The 19,674-nt window shown below is 48.1% G+C and overlaps 1 protein-coding gene across 1 annotated transcript in view; it reads left to right on the top strand.

The window, feature by feature from the left end:
• The window catches only part of prdm5 (PR domain containing 5), a 30,273-nt gene extending 12,846 nt beyond the window's left edge, over positions 1–17,427 (top strand). The window contains exons 13-16 of the mRNA XM_068592736.1: positions 1,153–1,246; positions 11,140–11,225; positions 13,478–13,582; positions 16,531–17,427. Of these exons, the coding sequence (XP_068448837.1) occupies positions 1,153–1,246; positions 11,140–11,225; positions 13,478–13,582; positions 16,531–16,695 (450 nt within the window). The 3' untranslated portion in view covers positions 16,696–17,427. The remainder of the gene's footprint in view (positions 1–1,152; positions 1,247–11,139; positions 11,226–13,477; positions 13,583–16,530) is intronic.
• Positions 17,428–19,674: the final 2,247 nt, after the last annotated feature.

The raw sequence follows: 19,674 nt of genomic DNA, 5'->3' as shown, positions 1-19,674 counted from the left end.
GCTCCCCCCCCAAAAAGAACACGTTTTTTTCGACTAAGTGAAGCAGCAAATTGTCACATCTGAGAATCTGTAACCAGCAATCATCAGAAATCGAGCATCAAAGTATTTTCCTGGAGCAGAACGTTGTGGTGGAGCTGCTGCAGAGCGTGTGTGTGTCTCTGTGTGTGTGTGTGTCTGTGTGTCTGTGTGTGTGTGTGTGTGTGTGTGTGTGTGTGTCTGTGTGTGTGAGTGAACAGTGGCGCTGTCTGTCCAGACCTGAGTTATTCATGGAGCGCTCTTGTGTTACCGTCAATGCTTTCTCCCTCGCTGTTATACGAGAGGGCGTGTGTGTGTCTGTGTCTGTGTCTGTGTGTGTGTGTGTGTGTGTGTGTGTGTGTGTGTGTGTATTGTATGTTTTGTACCAGATAAATCTCACCTCAGCGTGCTACTCTAGAAGAATTCACCCAGGAGTGAAAATTACAGCGCTGGATTTTTGAGCAGTTACAGGCACACAAATCAATTATATACAGACACACTCACACACACTCTCACACACACACACACACACACACATATACATGTATAAAACCTGGAGTAACTCCCTGTGAGCGGCGTTCCCATGCTGGCGCTCGGCGTGTGAAGGTGCAGAGCGGTGATGTTTTCTCTGTTGCACAAACAGCTCACTAAATAACGCCCCATCTGGGACACATGTGCTGCTGTGTGTGTGTGTGTGTGTGTGTGTATGTGTGTGTGTGTGTGTGTGTGTGTGTGTGTGTGTGTGTGTGTGTGTGTGTGGAGCCTTTGTAAGGAAACACCCGAGGTGTCAGAGGGACACAGTGGGGTGACGGGCCGGGGGCCACAGAGAGAGGAGGTGTTCCTGTATTGTTGTACTGCTGTTGAAGCTGTCGCTCCGAGTTTGAGCCTCTCGCTCTCTGAGAGGAGGAAGAGGAGGAGGAAGAGGAGGAAGAGGAGGAGGAGGTGTTGGTGCTCTCTGGGCTCTCCTGTGTGATTTTTTATTTCCTTTGAAATATTAAACTCTTTTTCAGTGTAAAAGAGTTTCATACTGACGGTGAATTCCAGCTTCTCACGTTCTGAGTGTTTCACGATGTTTTCCTTCATCTTTTCTTCTCACACTGCTTGTTGTTGTTGTTGTTGTTGTGTTTCCTCTGACAGACGCACACGGGGGAAAAGGAGAAGATCTGTCCGTACTGCGGACAGAAGTTTGCCAGCAACGGCACGCTGAGGGTTCACATCCGCAGCCACACAGGTCAGTGATGCTGCGCCTGCAGCGGCGTGCGCCGTGAGGAACACGTTGAAGTGTCATACATGTACAGACGTGACGCCGAAACACCCTCACGACCATGACCATGAGGGGACAGTCTGACGTCAGACGTCGTAGTTTTCTCCTCAAGACGACAAGCAAACAACTCTTAAATTGCTGGTTTTCTGAATGGAGTTTGGTTTGGTAGCTCTGCTATGCTAACGTTGTAGCCGCTACAGCAGCTTCGTTGTTGTTTTGTTCATACACACACATTTAAACACATCGTTTTGTCCGGTCTCAGTGCAACGGTCCAAATACGGTCACTTCCTGTTCACCGGTTGTGTGAAAAACGAACATGGCGACATCTGTAATCCAAGATGGCGACGGCCAAAACGGCGGAACTGGAGCGCGGCCGTCGACACGGACAGCGTTGCTCTACCTGAGCCTCGTTTTATGTTTGAATAAAGAGTTCATGTTATTTATAATATTTACCATCTTTACTGAGTTTAGTTCTGAGCCAAAGGAATAAAAAGTTTAAATATCTCAGACGTGATGGAAGCAGATAGAAGAGTTTTATTGATTTATTGATTTATTGATTTGTTTCCTTCGCGGCGTCGCTGCTCTCAGAGCTGCGTGTTCATTAAACTGCTTTAAACTGGAAACACACACATTCCTGTGTGTTTCCTTACCAACAGACTGCTGCAGAGACCTGGCACACACACACACACACACACACACACACACACACACACACACACACACACACACACACACACACACACACACACACACACACTAAACTCTCCCTCCATTCCTCTCCTTCTGCACTTCATCTCTTTCTCTCCTCGTCGTTGTTTATTAATAATAAAATGATTTTAAAACAAAACATTTATACAGAAATGAAACATGAAACATCCGGACACACAATCACCCAAATCACCCAAAATATATTATTAAATATAGCATAAAATATATTTTAAACAATATTATATAATATATGATAAATATATTATGAATATATTATAAAATATATTATATACATATAATAAAATATATTATAAAAATATACTATGAAATCTATTAAACATTTATTATAAACAATATTATAAATATATTAACGTGGGCTTTTTTTAAATTGTAAAGTGTAAATATAATAAGTTGTTTTGAGAGAAAAGAGAAATAAAGTGAAAAGTCTCATTAGTGACATGAACACATGACCTTTTGTATTTTATATCATGAATATATTCAGTGAATATTCTATATAATTCTATAATATTCTATATAAGACTGTCGTGACGTAACAATCCCAAAGCGGTCCAGTGTGAGGTGATGAATCTATTTTTAAACATAAAAACTCATAATCTCAGCACACAGACGGGATTAGAGCCTGAAATGAGCCACGAGATTAAGTTCTGTGTTTAAGTCTCTTCATCCGACACTGAAACCATCCGCTTCCTGTCAGGTGTCAAAATGTGTGTGTGTGTGTGTGACGGTGGTCCGACCACACTCGGTCAACAGCCTGCTTTGTGTGTGTGTGTGTGTGTGTGTGTGTGTGTGTGTGTGTGAAGGACAAACCGAGAGAGAGAGAATGCGTCCCAGTGTGGCCAGTTCGCCCAGTCTGATTGTGTTTATGTAGAATAAACAAAAGGGAGGAATGCGGGGGGAGGGGTGGGAGCGAGCGAGCACCTCAAAGAGAGAAAGGAGCAGCGAGAGAAAAGAGCACTCCAAGAAAGCATCCAGCCGGACGACCTCTGACCCCGCCGGCTGTAAATCTGTCCCCTCGCTCTGAAGGCCGGGAGCTCGTTTTGTTGTTTGTGTGCGACAGGAAAAAATAAAGTTGTTTTTTTTTCTGGCGAGTCGTTCCCCCGACCGCCTCAAACAGCGCGGAGTCATAAATGTAGAACGCGTACATCATAAAAAAAAACAAAACCGCGTTAATGTAAAAGTTTAACCAGCTTCCTGTGTCTGATCTCTTAAAGAGACAGAGGGCCTTCAGGGCCGCGCGGCAGGCAGGAAGAGCGCCATCTTTGTTTGTCTTCCTGCTTCACAGGAACCGGTCAGCGTTGATTATTTACCTGCTGGACACAGAGGGCTTTGTGCCGCCTGCTCCGGGGGTTTCACCACCGAGCAGGCCGAGCTCCCCCGCTGTGAGGGTCATTCACGCATTTGTCACTGAAAAGCGCTTCATTTATCCTGATTTTAACGCGATATATAAGCACGCTTCATGGTCAGGCTGTTGTTTGGTGCTTTGTTGCGTTGACGTTGTTGCTGTGAATGTCCGCAAAAGTAAAATATGTCGGCACACGGTCCAGTACTCGCTCTGGATGAAGCCTTGAGTTCAGCCTTTTGACCGCCGCCATCTTGGTTTTTGTGTCTTGATTGTCGCCATCTTGGTTTTTGTCTTCTTACCGACCGTGTCTTGACCGTCAGCATCTTGTGTCGTGGGTTCGGTCGCCCCCTGGTGGTGAGGAGAGAGAATGCAGCTTTAACACATGAAGCATAGACTTCTATACAACCAGAGGAGTCGCCCCCTGGTGGTCAGGAGAGAGAATGCAGCTTTAACACATGAAGCATAGACTTCTATACAACCAGAGGAGTCGCCCCCTGGTGGTCAGGAGAGAGAATGCAGCTTTAACACATGAAGCATAGACTTCTATACAACCAGAGGAGTCGCCCCCTGGTGCTCAGGAGAGAGAATGCAGCTTTAACACATGAAGCATAGACTTCTATACAACCAGAGGAGTCGCCCCCTGGTGGTCAGGAGAGAGAATGCAGCTTTAACACATGAAGCATAGACTTCTATACAACCAGAGGAGTCGCCCCCTGGTGGTCAGGAGAGAGAATGCAGCTTTAACACATGAAGCATAGACTTCTATACAACCAGAGGAGTCGCCCCCTGGTGGTCAGGAGAGAGAATGCAGCTTTAACACATGAAGCATAGACTTCTATACAACCAGAGGAGTCTTCCCCTGGTGGTCAGGAGAGAGAATGCAGCTTTAACACATGAAGCATAGACTTCTATACAACCAGAGGAGTCGCCCCCTGGTGGTCAGGAGAGAGAATGCAGCTTTAACACATGAAGCGTAGACTTCTATACAACCAGAGGAGTCGCTCTGGTTTGAATGAAACTGGGTCAGAACAAACGACATCGCGTTGAGCTCAAACAAACCAGTTGCAGCGTCTCAGCGCCGCCATGACGTCACAGATCAGCCTTACGATGCGATCCGTCAAAAACAAGTTGGACCGGGACGCCGTGGAAAGACGTGGTGGAACTCCATCGTCATGACGGATGGTTTCTTCTTCTTGGCTCACGCTGTGTGTGTGTGTGTGTGTGTGTGTGTGTGTGTTATTTGTGCCAAGGGAAACGTTGAGAGAACCCAGAGCCTCCCGGTGTCACACTTGACATCATTGGACATGTCATGTGTGGGCACGGCTCAAACCCCATGAGCCGCGTCGCAAAACACGCCGGCGTGTCGCAGGTTCAGCCCTTTAAAAAAAAGCCCATTGAGTGTTTGTGTTCCAGCTCCAGCGCTCGAGACTGTTTCCACATGCTCGGGCCGCTCGAGGTCTCCAGTGTGTTCGCACATAATCGTCATCGTCATCGCCACCAGACGATTAAAAGACGTGTCGGTTTATCCAACAAACAGCAACGCGTCAGCTCTCCACAGCTGCACCTTCACACACGTGTGGACTCAAAGAGCTCCAGCGGGTTGTCGCGTTTCTTTCAACAAACAAAATCATGTGCGGTTAGAATTAATTTGAAAAAGCGACGATGAGGAAAAACGTGCTCGTTGTGGCGTTGAAGGTGTTTACAGAGTGAAGCCCAAGAAGCTGGAAGCTTTGCTTTCCCTACAAAAGTCAGCAACACGTGCCAATTTCACCTTTTTTTTAGGCAATAAAACTACTTCGTCAGGTTCAGGAACAGGAAGTGTTCCCAGACGCAGCTTCCTGTTCACACAATGGGTACCACATAAAGTACTCCACTGGTTCCACTGGTATCGCTGTGACTTTAAAGGGACTAGTACTGGTACTGGCATCTAACACACAGTGAGAAGTGGCTCGGTACAGATTCTGGATCCGACTCTCTGAACTCAAAGCTTGTGCACAACATGAAGCGTCAGTTCATCATTGTTGTCCAAACATTTAGATAATTACACAACCAGATGATTTGTATTTAATTTAAAAAAGGTGGAACGGGTTCACAACATGAGTCACCACTCAATGTGACGCACCAGATCACAGCTGAGGAGCTAACGTAACATCTGAGGAGCTAACGTAACATCTGAGGAGCCAACGTAACATGTGAGGAGCCAACGTAACATGTGAGGAGCCAACGTAACATCTGAGGAGCCAACGTAACATCTGAGGAGCCAACGTAACATGTGAGGAGCCAACGTAACATGTGAGGAGCTAACGTAACATGTGAGGAGCTAACGTAACATGTGAGGAGCTAACGTAACATGTGAGGAGCTAACGTAACATCTAAAGAGCTAACGTAACATCTGAAGTTAAGAGCTAACGTAACATCTAAAGAGCTAACGTAACGCTAACATCTGAACATCTGAAGTTCCTCTTCACGAGAACAATCAGTACGGAGCGAAAACAGGACGCACAATTACATACGCAAGAACTCACAACACAAACCCACATCCGCGCAGTAACGCATCACAAATGTGTGCATGGCAGATGAAAGCGAGGCCCGTTGACCGTGAAGCAGAACTGAAGGTCAGCGAGAACAAAAGCGAAGACAAACAGACCTTTTGAGTTGGATTAGAAAATGTCAGCAAACGTGTTTTTTGTTTGTTTTTTTCTACAGAAAAAAGCTGATTGCAAAATGGTATCGTATGTATCGACGATAAGCTTGAGGATAAGGCTTTAAATAAACATGCTAGGTTATGCGGCGATATGAAATATGGATTTAGCTCGAGAGCAGGAGAGAACACAGCTCAGTACAATGTATTTACTGATGAGGCTTTCCACACAGAGCGTTATGAAGTGTTGTGTGCGTCTGGTGAGTTTATGCTGGTTGTGTTACTGTTTTTTTACATCTGCAGTGGTATTTAATCATGAACAGCCACAGCGCTGTTGTTGCTGCTGGTCGAGCCGCGGCGGGTCCCGCTACCGTCGGTGGTTGTTGGGGAGCTAGCTGCTGCAGCTAACGCTAAAACACTTTTTATATTTGTGCTGAATCCTCCAGTGTGTGAGCAGCTGTGGGATTGTTCTGTTTTGTCATGATATAACAAACCAGTTGGACGATGTGACGTTAAATATGAATGAAGTTGGAACAAAACTGCAGCCGCAGGATGAACTAACGTCACAACTTAACTCTTCTAACGATTGGCCGCGCAACGAAATGGAACACCGCCTCAAATAATGCTGTCGGCGGTAACTGCCGGGAGCGATCCGAATGGGAACGCTCCCCGAATGAGCCATAACTAACTGGTTATTAAGAATCCTCAAAACTCAGTTTATTGTTCGTTCCATTGAAAGGCAGCAAACAGTGAAGACGTGCGTGTGTCTTCCAGACAATGAGCGTAACAGAGATGTTCTCTGTGTGATCGTGTGTTCCTCAGTGGAACCAGACGTCATATCAAACAGCTTACAATAAAGTCACTATTTGTTTAAAGCGTCCCACGTGAAGCCCCTCGGGCGCTGGACGCAGCACCGGCGCTCCATCCCCGTGTCTGTTGTTTGGCTAGCCGTTAGCATCGGGATGTTTCTTCTCAAGGTCCTTCAGATGGACATCTGGTGGTTCTCTGGAACCACTGAACCTGTTTACACTCTGATGGTTGTTTGTCCCGGCTGTGGTCATGGTTACGAGCATTACCGCCGTCCCCGTCCTGACCCCCCGCGGCGGAACCGAGGGGTCGGCGTCGCAGCTCGCAGCTCTTTTAATGCGGCTTGAGACGCGTGTCGGGGGGTTCCGGACCCGCTCCATGTGCGGCGGCTCGAGTCCGGACGGAGACGTTCACGCGGGGGTTTGTTTTGAGGAAGAGGAGGATGATGAAGAGGTCGAGTGTAAACGCTGCCGCGGCTTCAAAGGCGCCGACACGCCGGTATCACGTTACTGTGGGGGAGACCGCCGCACACATGCATACACACACATGTACACGCACACACATGCATACACACACATGTACACGCACACACATGCATACACACACATGTACACGCACATACATACATACACGCACATACACACACCGCAGGATGCCAGAGGAACTATTTTGTGATGGACAGCGCTAACGTCTCTCAGTCCGGCGCTACAGAGCTATAGAGCTAAAGAGCTACAAAGTTACAGAGCTACAAAGCTACAAAGTTACAGAGCTACAGAGCTCCAGAGCTCCAGAACTCCAGAGCTCCAGAGCGCTCTCATAGCACCGGCGGCTCGCGGGGAAGAAATAAACCGACAAAAGGCCGGCGAGCATCTGCTAACCAGACGCGCGGCCGTACGCACACACATACGACACACGAGGGGTGCCAAACGGATCGATTAGCAGCCGAGGAGTGTGAGGGCCACAGCGGGGGGCCGAGGGGGGGGGGGAGGGGGAGGAGGGGGAGGAAGGGGAGGAGGGGGGACACACCCAGGGTCAAAGAGACGGGGTCCCGTTTCAGCACATGCTAAATCAGTTACCATAAAGCCCCGGCTCCGAGCGCAGCCACCCCTCGTAATCCCCAAACAATCTGGGGAGTAAGTGGAGGGTCTCTCGTTACCGCATTGCTCGCACGGCGAGAACAGAACCGTCTGCAACAACGGCTCCACTCTGGGGTCCGACGGCGTTTTCGTTGACTTCCTGTTTGGACGGCGCTCTGGTTTCAGTCGCAGCAGGTTGAACCCGATGAAAGCAGAGCGGCGAACAAACGACTCATCCTGGATTATTTTATAGATTAATCTGTTTTCAAAATGTCAGAAAATGGAGGGGAACGTCCAAAGTGAAGGAAAGATATTCAGTTTGCATGAAATCACTCGAACGATTAATCGATTATCATATTAGTGGACGGTTCTCTTTCTGTCGGAGGAGGAGGCGTTTGTTTTGTGCGACGTGGCTTCACACAAAAACACGTACAATGATGTCGCAGAAACCCGACAAATCGTAAAAGCTGAGATTGTCCTCGCCGGAGTGAAGCTAGCTCAGCTAGCTTTAGCATCTTTAGAAACAGGATGTGTTAAAAAACTCCATGTGAATAAATATTTAGCAGCCAAATCAAATATTTTACAGGATATTCAACCTTTTAGTTGCTTTATAACATTTAATACTTGACTACTTTCTCTACAGGGTTTGTTTGAAGGTGAGAAAGTACTGTATGAATTACGCTCGTTGTCGTCTTCATTCCTCTCAGGTCTTTGTGTGATCGCCCCCTGCTGGTGAGGAGGGTAAAGCGGCTCGTTAGCTACTTTCTCAAAGAGGATGAACTTCCTTGCGTTCATAGAAGTGCCGGTCGGGCTCGGTCCTCTCAGCCTGCGCTCCGGCACAATTAGCAGACTGATCCCCCCCCAGGACCCCCGAGGCCTGAACCCGACACCACACATGCTACACCAGAGACTCGCTCTCCTCTTCCCCCCCCAAAAAACACATCTGGGTTTCAGGTTCTTCCTGTTTGTCAACAAGAGCCTCGTTCATCAGGACGGGATCACCGAGCTGCCGCCTGCACACGATTCAGTGCGTCCTCATCCGTCAGCATGTGTCAGAGTTAACACATTTTATCACTTTGTGCCGCACACGGCGCTCTTGTGGGGGGTTAGTGGGGTTCAAACCCCCGGCTTATGTGTCTGCTACGTGACAGCTGTCGGGGCTTCTCTTTCAAAACACTTTGTGGGTTATGATCCGACTAAATATAACCATTGTAGTCCTTTGACGATGTGAAATTGAATTAACATCGATTTGTAAATGCCGACGCGCCCAAAGCCTCCGTGAACACTGCGAACATGTGTTACAGCTGCATTCTCTCTCCTGACCACCAGGGGGCGACTCCTCTGGTTGTATAGAAGTCTATGCTTCATGTGTTACAGCTGCATTCTCTCTCCTGACCACCAGGGGGCGACTCCTCTGGTTGTATAGAAGTCTATGCTTCATGTGTTACAGCTGCATTCTCTCTCCTGACCACCAGGGGGCGACTCCTCTGGTTGTATAGAAGTCTATGCTTCATGTGTTAAAGCTGCATTCTCTCTCCTGACCACCAGGGGGCGACACCTCTGGTTGTATAGAAGTCTGTGCTTCATGTGTTAAAGCTGCATTCTCTCTCCTGACCACCAGGGGGCGACTCCTCTGGTTGTATAGAAGTCTATATAAGTGACTCTACTTCTCTCTTGATATATTCCCTCAGTAAACATTGTGAACATGAGTTTATGTCATGGCTTCGTCCACTTCTCTCGTGGACTTCATATTAATATTAAAATATAAAATACTGACTGAGGAGAATGCTCCTCCAGCATCGTGGGAGATGATATTACCCATAAACCCTCCACGGACTTCCTGTTTTAATGAGCATCTTTGCATGTGGAGTCCCAAGGAAACACAGCTAATTAACCTTATTATTTAAAGGGGCGGAACATCTCCCCCATCAATAAACCCCCTCGCTCGCCCGTGCAGCACTTATTAAAAGAGAGAGGAAGCAGATTAGAAATGCAGGAATGTGTCTGCAGGTGTCTGGTTGTCAGCAGAGTGCAGCGTGGGCACTTCAGGCATCTTTACATATATATTTATGCAGCGCTCTTATGGTCATGGGCAACCTGGAAGAGCCAATTTAAAATGGTTGTTTCCAGACCTGGAAAAGATTAAAATTCCCAAAGTGGTGTAAATGTGTTATATTCATGTGTTCATGTGTTCATTTAGTTTAAATAATGAATCTGCTTTTAAAAGAAAGAGGCTCAAAATATCAGCAGCATACATACAGGCATCTATATAAATGTTTATTCTTTTAATAAACTATTGTCTCTCATTCATTTGAGTCATTTAAGGTTTACTGTATGCTTTGAATCCTCATTGTTAGTTTAAATACTACATTTTATCACTTTTTACTGTTTACACACACATTTCACACAATGTTTGATCATGAACATTTAGTTTTAGAATTTAGAATTTGAAAAAAATTTTGAAAATTTGTTTAAAAGTCATGAAAATTTGGTAAAAAGTCATGAAAAGTTGGTTTTAGGTCGTGAAAATGTGGTCAAGAAGTCATGAAAATGTGCGTAAAAATCAAGGAAATTTGTTTAAAAGTCATGAAAATCTGTTTAAAAGTCCTGGAAGTCCGTTGGTCAGGATGTGCATGAGCTCTGAAGTCGTATGAATTCAGAGGAGTCGTTTCTCAGCAGCTTTCGTTCGTCCTCTGTTCCTGATCCTCTGTGACACAAATGAATCAGATCATTGGACCAGAATCCTCCCGTCTGGGCTCGTTGTCTCTCCGTGTGGTTCCCCGTGCGGCCTCGCGTGGCTCCTCCAGGTCGGTCATCAGCTCTGCGCTCGCTATCCGCCGGTGGATCGGCGCTCGGTAACCGGACCCATGTGTCCGCAGCCCCCGTTTGACTGACAGCCTGTCACTTCCCCTCCGTCGTCACCGCCGCGGCGCTCACAGATAAAGATCTGGAGGAGCTCTTTGGCCCCCCGACTGCTTTTGGGTTTCGACCACATACCCTTCTGATGTGCTCCTCAAAAGACTCCGATAGCGCGCCGTGAAGCTCTTTGAGTCTTCTGGCTTCAGGAGGTCTCAAAGCAGCAGAGACCCGTGACTCACCTGCTGCCACCCGGACACGCCAGGACACGCCTCTCCTGGGTCCTGAGCACCTGAAAACAACAATAACACACACATATTCTGGTCTTGTCCCACTGTGCAGAAAGGAAAACGTGTTGGTGAAGAAGTGGAGGTGTAACCAGATAAATGAGCCTCTTGTTCCCCTGCAGGTGAGCGTCCGTACCAGTGCCCCTACTGCGACAAGGCCTTCAGCAAGAACGACGGCCTGAAGATGCACATCCGCACGCACACTCGAGTGAGTTCCTCACAGCTGATCACTCTCCCTGCGTTTGTCTTTCTGTGCTTTCTATTGTTTTGTCGCTAAAGTTTTGGTCGCTATTGTTTTGTCGCTAATGTTTTGTCGCTAATGTTTTGTCGCTAATGTTTTGTCGTTAATGTTTTGTCGCTAATGTTTTAGTCGCTAATGTTTTAGTTGCTAAAGTTTTGGTCGCTTTGGTTGAACTTAAATCAAACTCAACAACAAACACATTGCGTTTCCTGTGATTACTTCACAATAAAAGTCTTTTTCACCAGTTAAATGCTTTTAATTTGAAGCTGCAGCCTAGTCTAGTGAAACAAAACAGTTTTTTTGCCGCTTGTAATCCATTTAACCAAACTGCTTGAATGGGGGTTGTATTGATGATGATGAGGATGAAGATGCAGTCATTTAGCAGTAAGCTGCTCTGACTAGACAAAGATTAATGGATTTCAGCTCCGTAAATCCCTCAGTGGCTCATCTTCAGTTTGTCCTTTCAAACCGAGGTCCTGCACTTTAAGGATAAGCTAGCTAACGCGAGTCAACCGCTAGCGCGAGCTAACTGCTAACGTAGCCCTGCATTTATTGTGGATCGGCTCCCTGAAGCCGGACGAGTCACACGAGACGCGACACATAAACAAGAGTCCGGCCTCGCGTTGAAAGGTGCGCTCATCGCCGGTCAGATGGAGAGGGAAAAGGTCGAGGTCAAAGGTCAGACTGCTCAACAGCTGCTGGAGAGGGAAGGTCGGCAGGTACAGATGTTCGATGTTACCGGGGTCAGAGTGATGCATTCTGGGTACACCACCCAGTCCCCTAAATCCATCCATGTGTTTCCTGACCTGAACTCTCCCGACCCCTCCACGGTTCTTCTCTCCACACCAAGAAGAATCCTGGTGGAGACGCCATGGAAATGTTGCACACACACACACACACACACACACACACACACACACACACACACACACACACACACACACACACACACAGACACACACACACACACACACACAGACACACACACACACACACAGACAGACAGACGCACACAAACAGAGTCCGACACACAATCGGACAGTCAGACTCACACACACAGTCAAACACACACACGCACACAGTCAGACACACACACACATGCACACACACACACACACGTACAAACACACACACATGCACACAAACACACATGCACAGACACACACACAGAGAGTCAGACACACAATCGGACAGTCAGACTCATACACACAGTCACACCCATTGTCAGAGACACACAAACAGACACACTCACACACAGACACACAATCACACACACACAGTCAGACACACACACAAACAGACACGCAGTCAGACATGCACATACACACACACATTCAGACTTACACACACAGTCTAACACATATTCAGACAAACACATACACACACAGTCAGACTCACACAAACAGACACACATAGACACACACAAACAGACACACATACACACAAACAGACACACACACTCTCCTTTGTAGCACAACAGTTGCGTCCCTCACAGCCCACACGCAGTGAACCTTTACCTCCCTTTGTGTCCCGTGTCGCGGGGCGCCGCTTGGCCCCGCCCACTCGATAGCAGCCTCTTTTCCCAGGACCCTCACTTCCTGCATTCACCCCGTTCCCGTGACAACAACTAAGCCCCCCCCAAACATAGCAGGGCGTCGAGCCTCCTCGCTATCAGCGGCCTCCCACGGAGCGGCGGTGGGAACCGAACCCGCGGCGGCTATCTGGGCGAGGTGTCACCGCCTGGGACACGCCCCCTCATCGGGGCCAACAACACACACGCACACACACACACACACACACACACACAGACACGCACACACACACATGTTCCTGACGAGGTGAGCAGAGGTTGTGCGTTCAAAGGGAGTTTTTCTTCCCTCCGCTGAGCCGCCGTGTGTGTTTTCCTGGTCATTTCCTCTCTGCGCGCTGGGCGTTTCATATCTTCATGAACTCACAGCGAGTGTGAAAGCGAGCGGGCGTGCGATGCGTCTCCAGCGTCTTCCTCCCGTGCTGTGTGTGTTTTCTCACCAGCACATGTGTGTGTCATTAACCCGCCGCCGAGCGCCGCCGTGCACTCAGAGCCTCCTGCAGGGGCTCGTCCATGTGTGAGGCGAAGGGGAGGGAAAGGTGTGTGTTTGTGTGTTGTATTGCATTGTCCTGCTGCCTCTCTTAAACAACTGTTGTGTGTGTGTGTGTGTGTTTTGTGTGTGTCGCTGCAGGAGAAGCCGTATAAATGCAGCGAGTGCAACAAAGCCTTCAGCCAGAAACGAGGGCTGGACGAGCACATGAGGACGCACACGGGAGAGAAACCCTTCCAGTGCGACGTGAGTATCCAGCAGCTCGCTCGTGTTGCTGTGTGTGTGTGTGTGTGTGTGTGTGTGTGTGTGTGTGTGTGTGTGATAGTGATCTCGCTCCTCTGGAGGGGCCGAGCAGGCCGAGCAGGCCGATCTCACGTAAACACATTGAGAGGATCAGAAGTCGCTGCTCAGCAGTGATGATCATCCTCAGAGGATGCTGGAGAGAAATGCGACATCATACGTTTATAAGTGATGAATGCATTAAAAAAAGCTTTTAAATCTAAATTTAGAAGTTTTTTTTTTCATGTGTTCAGCGTTTAGAGCTGCAGGTGCAAACTGCTGCTCTAAAAACAACAGAAATGTCAAAGGAGTCTGGCAACGCGGCCACGACTGCGTCAGAGCTGACGACAGACGTGAGACACCTGAGCTTCATGTTTTCTGTGCAGTGCCAAATCCATGTCCATAGAACCTTGAGATCCCAGAAATAAGACCGAGCCACCTCGCTGCAGAACCTTTAAAGCTTTCTTCACTTCCAAAGTAACTCTGGCGGTTGATCGGTGGCCGTGCGTGAAAAATAAATTTAAAAAGTGTTTAATGGAAAGTCTGAGTGAGTCTTGAGCGCCGGACAGACGCAGAGACTCACACTCTACAGCTCGCTCACTCACTCTCACGGCGGGTCTCATCATCTCCTGGCGAAGACGCTGAAACGCGTTTAAACTCGTCCAATGCAGAAAAACTCAAAGTCCTCAGTGAGACAAGGAGTCAGAGTTTCTGTATTGACTCACGTGGAGCTCGGCGTGTTCGACGTGTTGAAAACCCGACGACACGCCAGCTGTTGTGTGTTCGGGCGGAGCAGTTTTGTTTTGGACTTTGCAAACTCAGTCATGCACAAAAGCTTCAGATCCTGAACTCTGGAATCCGAACGTCTCTCAATACTTTGAAGAACAAGACGAGAAGAAACATCGCGTCTAATCCATCACCCGGCCGGGTCCGGGTTTGAGCTCCGTCGCCCCGATAAGCCTTTAATCCGCGGCATCGCCTCCGGTTCCAGAAACCAGAAGACGGGCCGGCGGCGGAGACGCTCTCATGTTAATAACTCTCAACATAATAAGAGATAACATGTGCGTTTGATTTGGAGTGAGACAGAAAGGGGAACTGTTCCAGGAACGTTTATGTTTTATGTTTTATTCCAGAACAAAGCTAGAGGAGCTTGTGTGAGCAGCTTCTGTCATGACAGCATTAGAAATGTTGTCGGAGCGTCCGCTAACATCTGGGACGAGAGACGATGGAAACACTGGAGCTGCTGATCCCTCACAGCCCAGAGGCCTCCAGCATCCAGGAGATCATGTGACCAGGAGATCATGTGACCAGGAGATCATGTGACCAGGAGATCATGTGACCAGGAGATCATGTGACCAGGATGCTCCTCTAGTCTCTTGTCATGTGACTTTGTAAAGAACCAATCAGTGTTTAGACCAACTGGAGGAGAGCTAGTAACGTTAGCAGCACGGCTAACAGCGATGAACGAATAAATCCAGATGTTTTCACATGAATATAAAATAGATATTAGAGATACATTACCAGCTTTTCACCAATCAAATGACTATATTTTACTTCCTGATATTTGTAATTGTGTTTTAATCTCAAACACGACAGATATCACAAAGTAAAAAGAGCTTTTTAGACTCTGAGACCAGATCGTCACGACCAGCAATGATCATCTTTTAGGATCTGTAAAAGTTATTATTTATTTATTTATTCACCCCGACACTGAACTTCTCTCAAAGCTAGATTAGAAACACTTCTCGTGTCTTCACGTGTCTTCTGTTGTCTTCTGTTGTCTTCTGTTGTCTTCTCGTGTCTTCTGTTGTCTTCTGTTGTCTTCTGTTGTCTTCTGTTGTCTTCTGTTGTCTTCTGTTGTCTTCTCGTGTCTTCTCGTGTCTTCTCGTGTCTCCTCGTGTCTTCTTGTCTTCTCGTGTCTTCTCGTGTCTTCTTGTCTTCTCGTGTCTTCTTGTCTCCTCGTGTCTTCTTGTCTTCTCGTGTCTTTCTGGAGCGACCACACGGTGAGTAAATTGGGTTTGTGTTCAGCACCAGGAGACGTTTCCTGGCTCGTGGCTCCTGGAGTCCAGATGTGCGTCAGTGCAGCGCTCGGGCGCAGCAGCAGGTTGTGCTGATGGATGGAGGACGATGGAGTCATTGCTGCTCCGTGTGAAATGGCTCATTTATGATGGATGTGTAGTTGCACGCATTCCCGCTCCATCCGTCACCTCAGTGTCTCTGAGCAGAACCTCCTCAGATCAGAGCTGGACTTCATCTTTATCTCCTTGAGAGGAGACAACACATGCTGAGACTCCCACCGCTCACCGCTGACATTAATGCAACTATTTTAATGCAAATGAGGCATTTTCCTGCTAAATATGAGCTCATTTTCAACGTGAACGTTGCTGAAAGAAGCTTCAAAATGGTTGTTTCATTTTGTCGACATATTAGAGGAAATGAGAAATATCTTTATTATCACTGCATAAACCAGAAAACACTGTCAACAGACACACTTTTCTACATGTTTTATCAATAATAAATAATATATATGAGGTTATGAATGCACTGTGAACAAACACTCAGGATGTATGAGTGAATGAAAGAGTGAATTTATGTAAATGAGGTCATGAATGTGAACAAACTTTCAGTTCAGTGACATTAACACATTGTGAAGACTCTGCAGGTGAAGAGGTGAACTCATAGATATCACCATGAACCTTCACCACTTCATCACATGCAGAGGAGCATTCATTGTGTTGCAAGTTTTATGATATGTTGTGTTTGAATATGCAAATGAGGCGTTAATCCTCTTTCATCGTCAGTGAATTTTGTAGAGATCTTCAGACACAAACTGATAAAATAAATAAAATAAATGTTTTCTTTCCTCTGGAACTAACACAACGTTGTCCTTTGTGTGTTTGTGTGTCTGTGTGCAGGTGTGCGACCTGTCGTTCAGCCTGAAGAAGATGCTCAGCAGACACAAGCTCACGCACAACCCCAACCGGCCCATGGCCGAGTGCCAGCTGTGCCACAAGAAGTTCACCAGGAACGACTACCTCAAGGTGCACATGGAGAACGTCCACGGGGAGACGGAGAGCTAGAACCCACCGCGGAACCGACCGCGCGGAACCGACCGCGCGGACCGCGGGCTAGCGGGCCGCCTGGTGCCTTCACTGTACACACAGATGGAGCGACAGCAGCGCTGTTGCTGCTGAAGATGCACTCGAGCAGGAGATGGAACCGTTGGAGTATTTAGAAGCAGAACCACAGGCTTCTGGTTAATCTTTTGTGTTGTTGTTATCGTTTGAGTTGCAGCAAAGAGCCTCGTCCAGCTTCACCTGGACGTGTCACACCGAGCATGACTCATATTTAGACTCAGAGAGGAACCTCCCGACGGACAAAGTCTTCACCTGGAGGGTCGAGCCCAGAAGCTGCGACCTGCAGCTCCTGACTGTTCACAGGATGAACACGTTACTGCAAACCACGGACAGGTTGCATGTGGAGGGGGAGGAGCTCCGCCAGGGCGGAGGCTCTTTATTCACGTTTCGTTGTCGCGTCATCGTTTTAGTAAACAAAGTTGTTGCTGAAAGCTAACGAGCCTCAACGTGTCCATGAAACCCGTTCTGGGTTCAGGACGGTCCCGCTCAGCACAATCTGTGGTTTGCAGAAACGTACGATCGCCCCGCCCCCAAAGACAGAAGTTACCAAACAAACACAAGACCTTCACCACGGAGACCGATGTTTGTGTCTCTGCGAAACCAAAAGTTAACGTTGACTTTACGATTGTTACGTAACGTTATGCAAGAAAGTCCGCTCAGGGCGGGAGCTATTTATTTACGCTAGTTACGATGTTTTGTAAGTTACGATGTTACGTAAGTTACAAAGTTATGTAAGTTACGATGTTACATTGTTACGTAAGTTACGATTCACAATGTTACGGTTTGATGTTACATCTCATTGCTACTTTGTTACGTTACGATGTTACGATGTTACGATACATTGTTATGTTACAATGTTACGATACATTGTTACGTTACGATACATTGTTACGTTGTTACTTTGTTATTTTAGAGCAAACCAGCAGTTTTGTAGCGCGACACACGGCTGATTTCAGGAAGTATTCATGAAACACATCTTTTGTTTGGAGACGTCGAATCTCGGAGCAAAAGATATGTTTCAGTCTGGAGGGACCGACTGGGTTCCCTTTAAAGAGTGGAGATGGGATGAATGCCAAGGACCTTCAGAGCAGAAGGTCCTGCCTTTAAAACCAGTTCTGACCTTCAGGGTCTTCACATCATGGCCTGAAGCTCCGCCCTCCCGTCAGCCTCTCGGTGTGTTTCTGTTGTGTTGAAAATCCAGAGTACTGTTTGTTGACTTGTGTGTTGTATCAGTTGAACACGAGTTCCTCTCAGTTTGTGTTGACCTTGTTGTCGTTGTTCAATACAGCGTCTCGTGTGTTTCATGGGTTCTGTCCTGTTTCAGGCCCGTCTGCTTCCTCCTCCAGCGCCGCCGTGATCAACACGTGTTGCATTCAGGCTCGGCTCCCTGCGAACCGTCACTTCACACTTTCACATTTTGAAATGTACAAAACCTCAGCACCTCGCAAACATCCACTTCCTCCGGCCGCTCTGATGATGTGTTAGTGAGCTGTTGATGTGAGGGCGGGTCCATCCAGTCCTCCGGTTCTCCTGCTTCATCTGAGCTCTGTTCTCGGGCTCATTAAAGCTCTGATGGTTCCTGGTTCTTTCTCTCCAGCAGGATTCTGGGAGAATCTCAAGAGCAGCGAGTTGTTCTGTGAAGTTTGTGAAGACAAAGATGCAAAGAGACAAAGATGCAAAGAGACAAAGATGCAAAGAGACAAAGAGGCAAAGAGACAAAGAGGCAAAGTGAGAAAGAGCGAGGACGTTTCACTTCCAGACTAATAAAGATTCAATAGCATCAGTACTCTGTGTTTTTTACTAATTCAGAACCGGTTCCTTCGTCTGAACCTCGGTTCCTTCGTCGAAGCTCAGTTCCTTCATCTGGAGCTCGGTTCCTTCATCTGGAGCTTGGTTCCTTCATCTGGAGCTCGGTTCCTTCATCTGAACCTCGGTTCCTTCATCTGGAGCTCGGTTCCTTCATCTGAACCTCGGTTCCTTCGTCTGGAGCTCGGTTCCTTCGTCTGGAGCTCGGTTCCTTCATCTGAACCTCGGTTCCTTCATCTGGAGCTCGGTTCCTTCATCTGAACCTCGGTTCCTTCGTCTGGAGCTCGGTTCCTTCGTCTGGAGCTCGGTTCCTTCGTCTGAACCTCGGTTCCTTCGTCTGGCGCTCGGTTCCCCGCGTGTTAGCGGCGAGGCCTCCGGGCGTCCTGACGCTCTCTGACACACAGAAGCGCTGAAGTCCAGTAACCCGCCGCGGCGGAACCGGAGAACCGTCCTTAACGAGTGCGTCTCTGGGCTCCCGTCTCTCTCCTCTTCCCACATGTTGGTCTCCTGGTCTTCAGGTTCTCCTCCTGGACTTCCCCGCTGCCCGGCGCTGCCTCTCTCTTCGCTCTCCGGTCAATGTGTTTGTAATTACATGTTTTCTGCTGGCGGCCCCGGCCTGAGCGTGTGGGCGGGCCGGGGGTTAGAGCCCCGCCCACCGCGCCGGGGAAGTGTCACGACCGCGACCACGCCGGCCCGGGGTTGTGTTTTTTATGGCCAAAAAAACAAACAAACCGCCGTCACGTTTTGGGATCGTCTCGACACGCTCGCATGACCTCGTGTGTGTTTTGGGTCCGGCGTTGCTGCGGCAACGGGGTAACCCCCCTTCAGCCCCCCCCCCCCCCCCCCCCGCCACATCCATTCCTGTCCACTTGACCGGAGGAATGTGGAATGTGCGATGCGCCCGGGCGAGAGGTTAGAGCCAGCGGGCGGCGGCGTTCTGGGTCGAACCCGTCAGGATGTTCCTTTGATGCCACGTTTCCATGGAAACCCAGTCCGGCAGCGAGAAGAAAAAAAAGCTTTTGACACTGAAAACCCTCCAGGCCAGAAACAACGCTTCTATACAACCAGAGGAGTCGCCCCCTGGTGGTCAGCAGAGAGAATGCAGCTTTAACACGT

This window comes from Clinocottus analis, unplaced genomic scaffold (genome assembly GCF_023055335.1).
Source record: "Clinocottus analis isolate CAN_PGR_092001 unplaced genomic scaffold, fCliAna1.0.p SCAF_28, whole genome shotgun sequence".
In the NCBI taxonomy this organism is placed as follows: Eukaryota; Metazoa; Chordata; class Actinopteri; order Perciformes; family Cottidae; genus Clinocottus; species Clinocottus analis.
The sequence above is the reverse complement of the archived record's forward strand: the minus strand, read 5'-3'. Positions and strand labels throughout refer to the sequence as shown.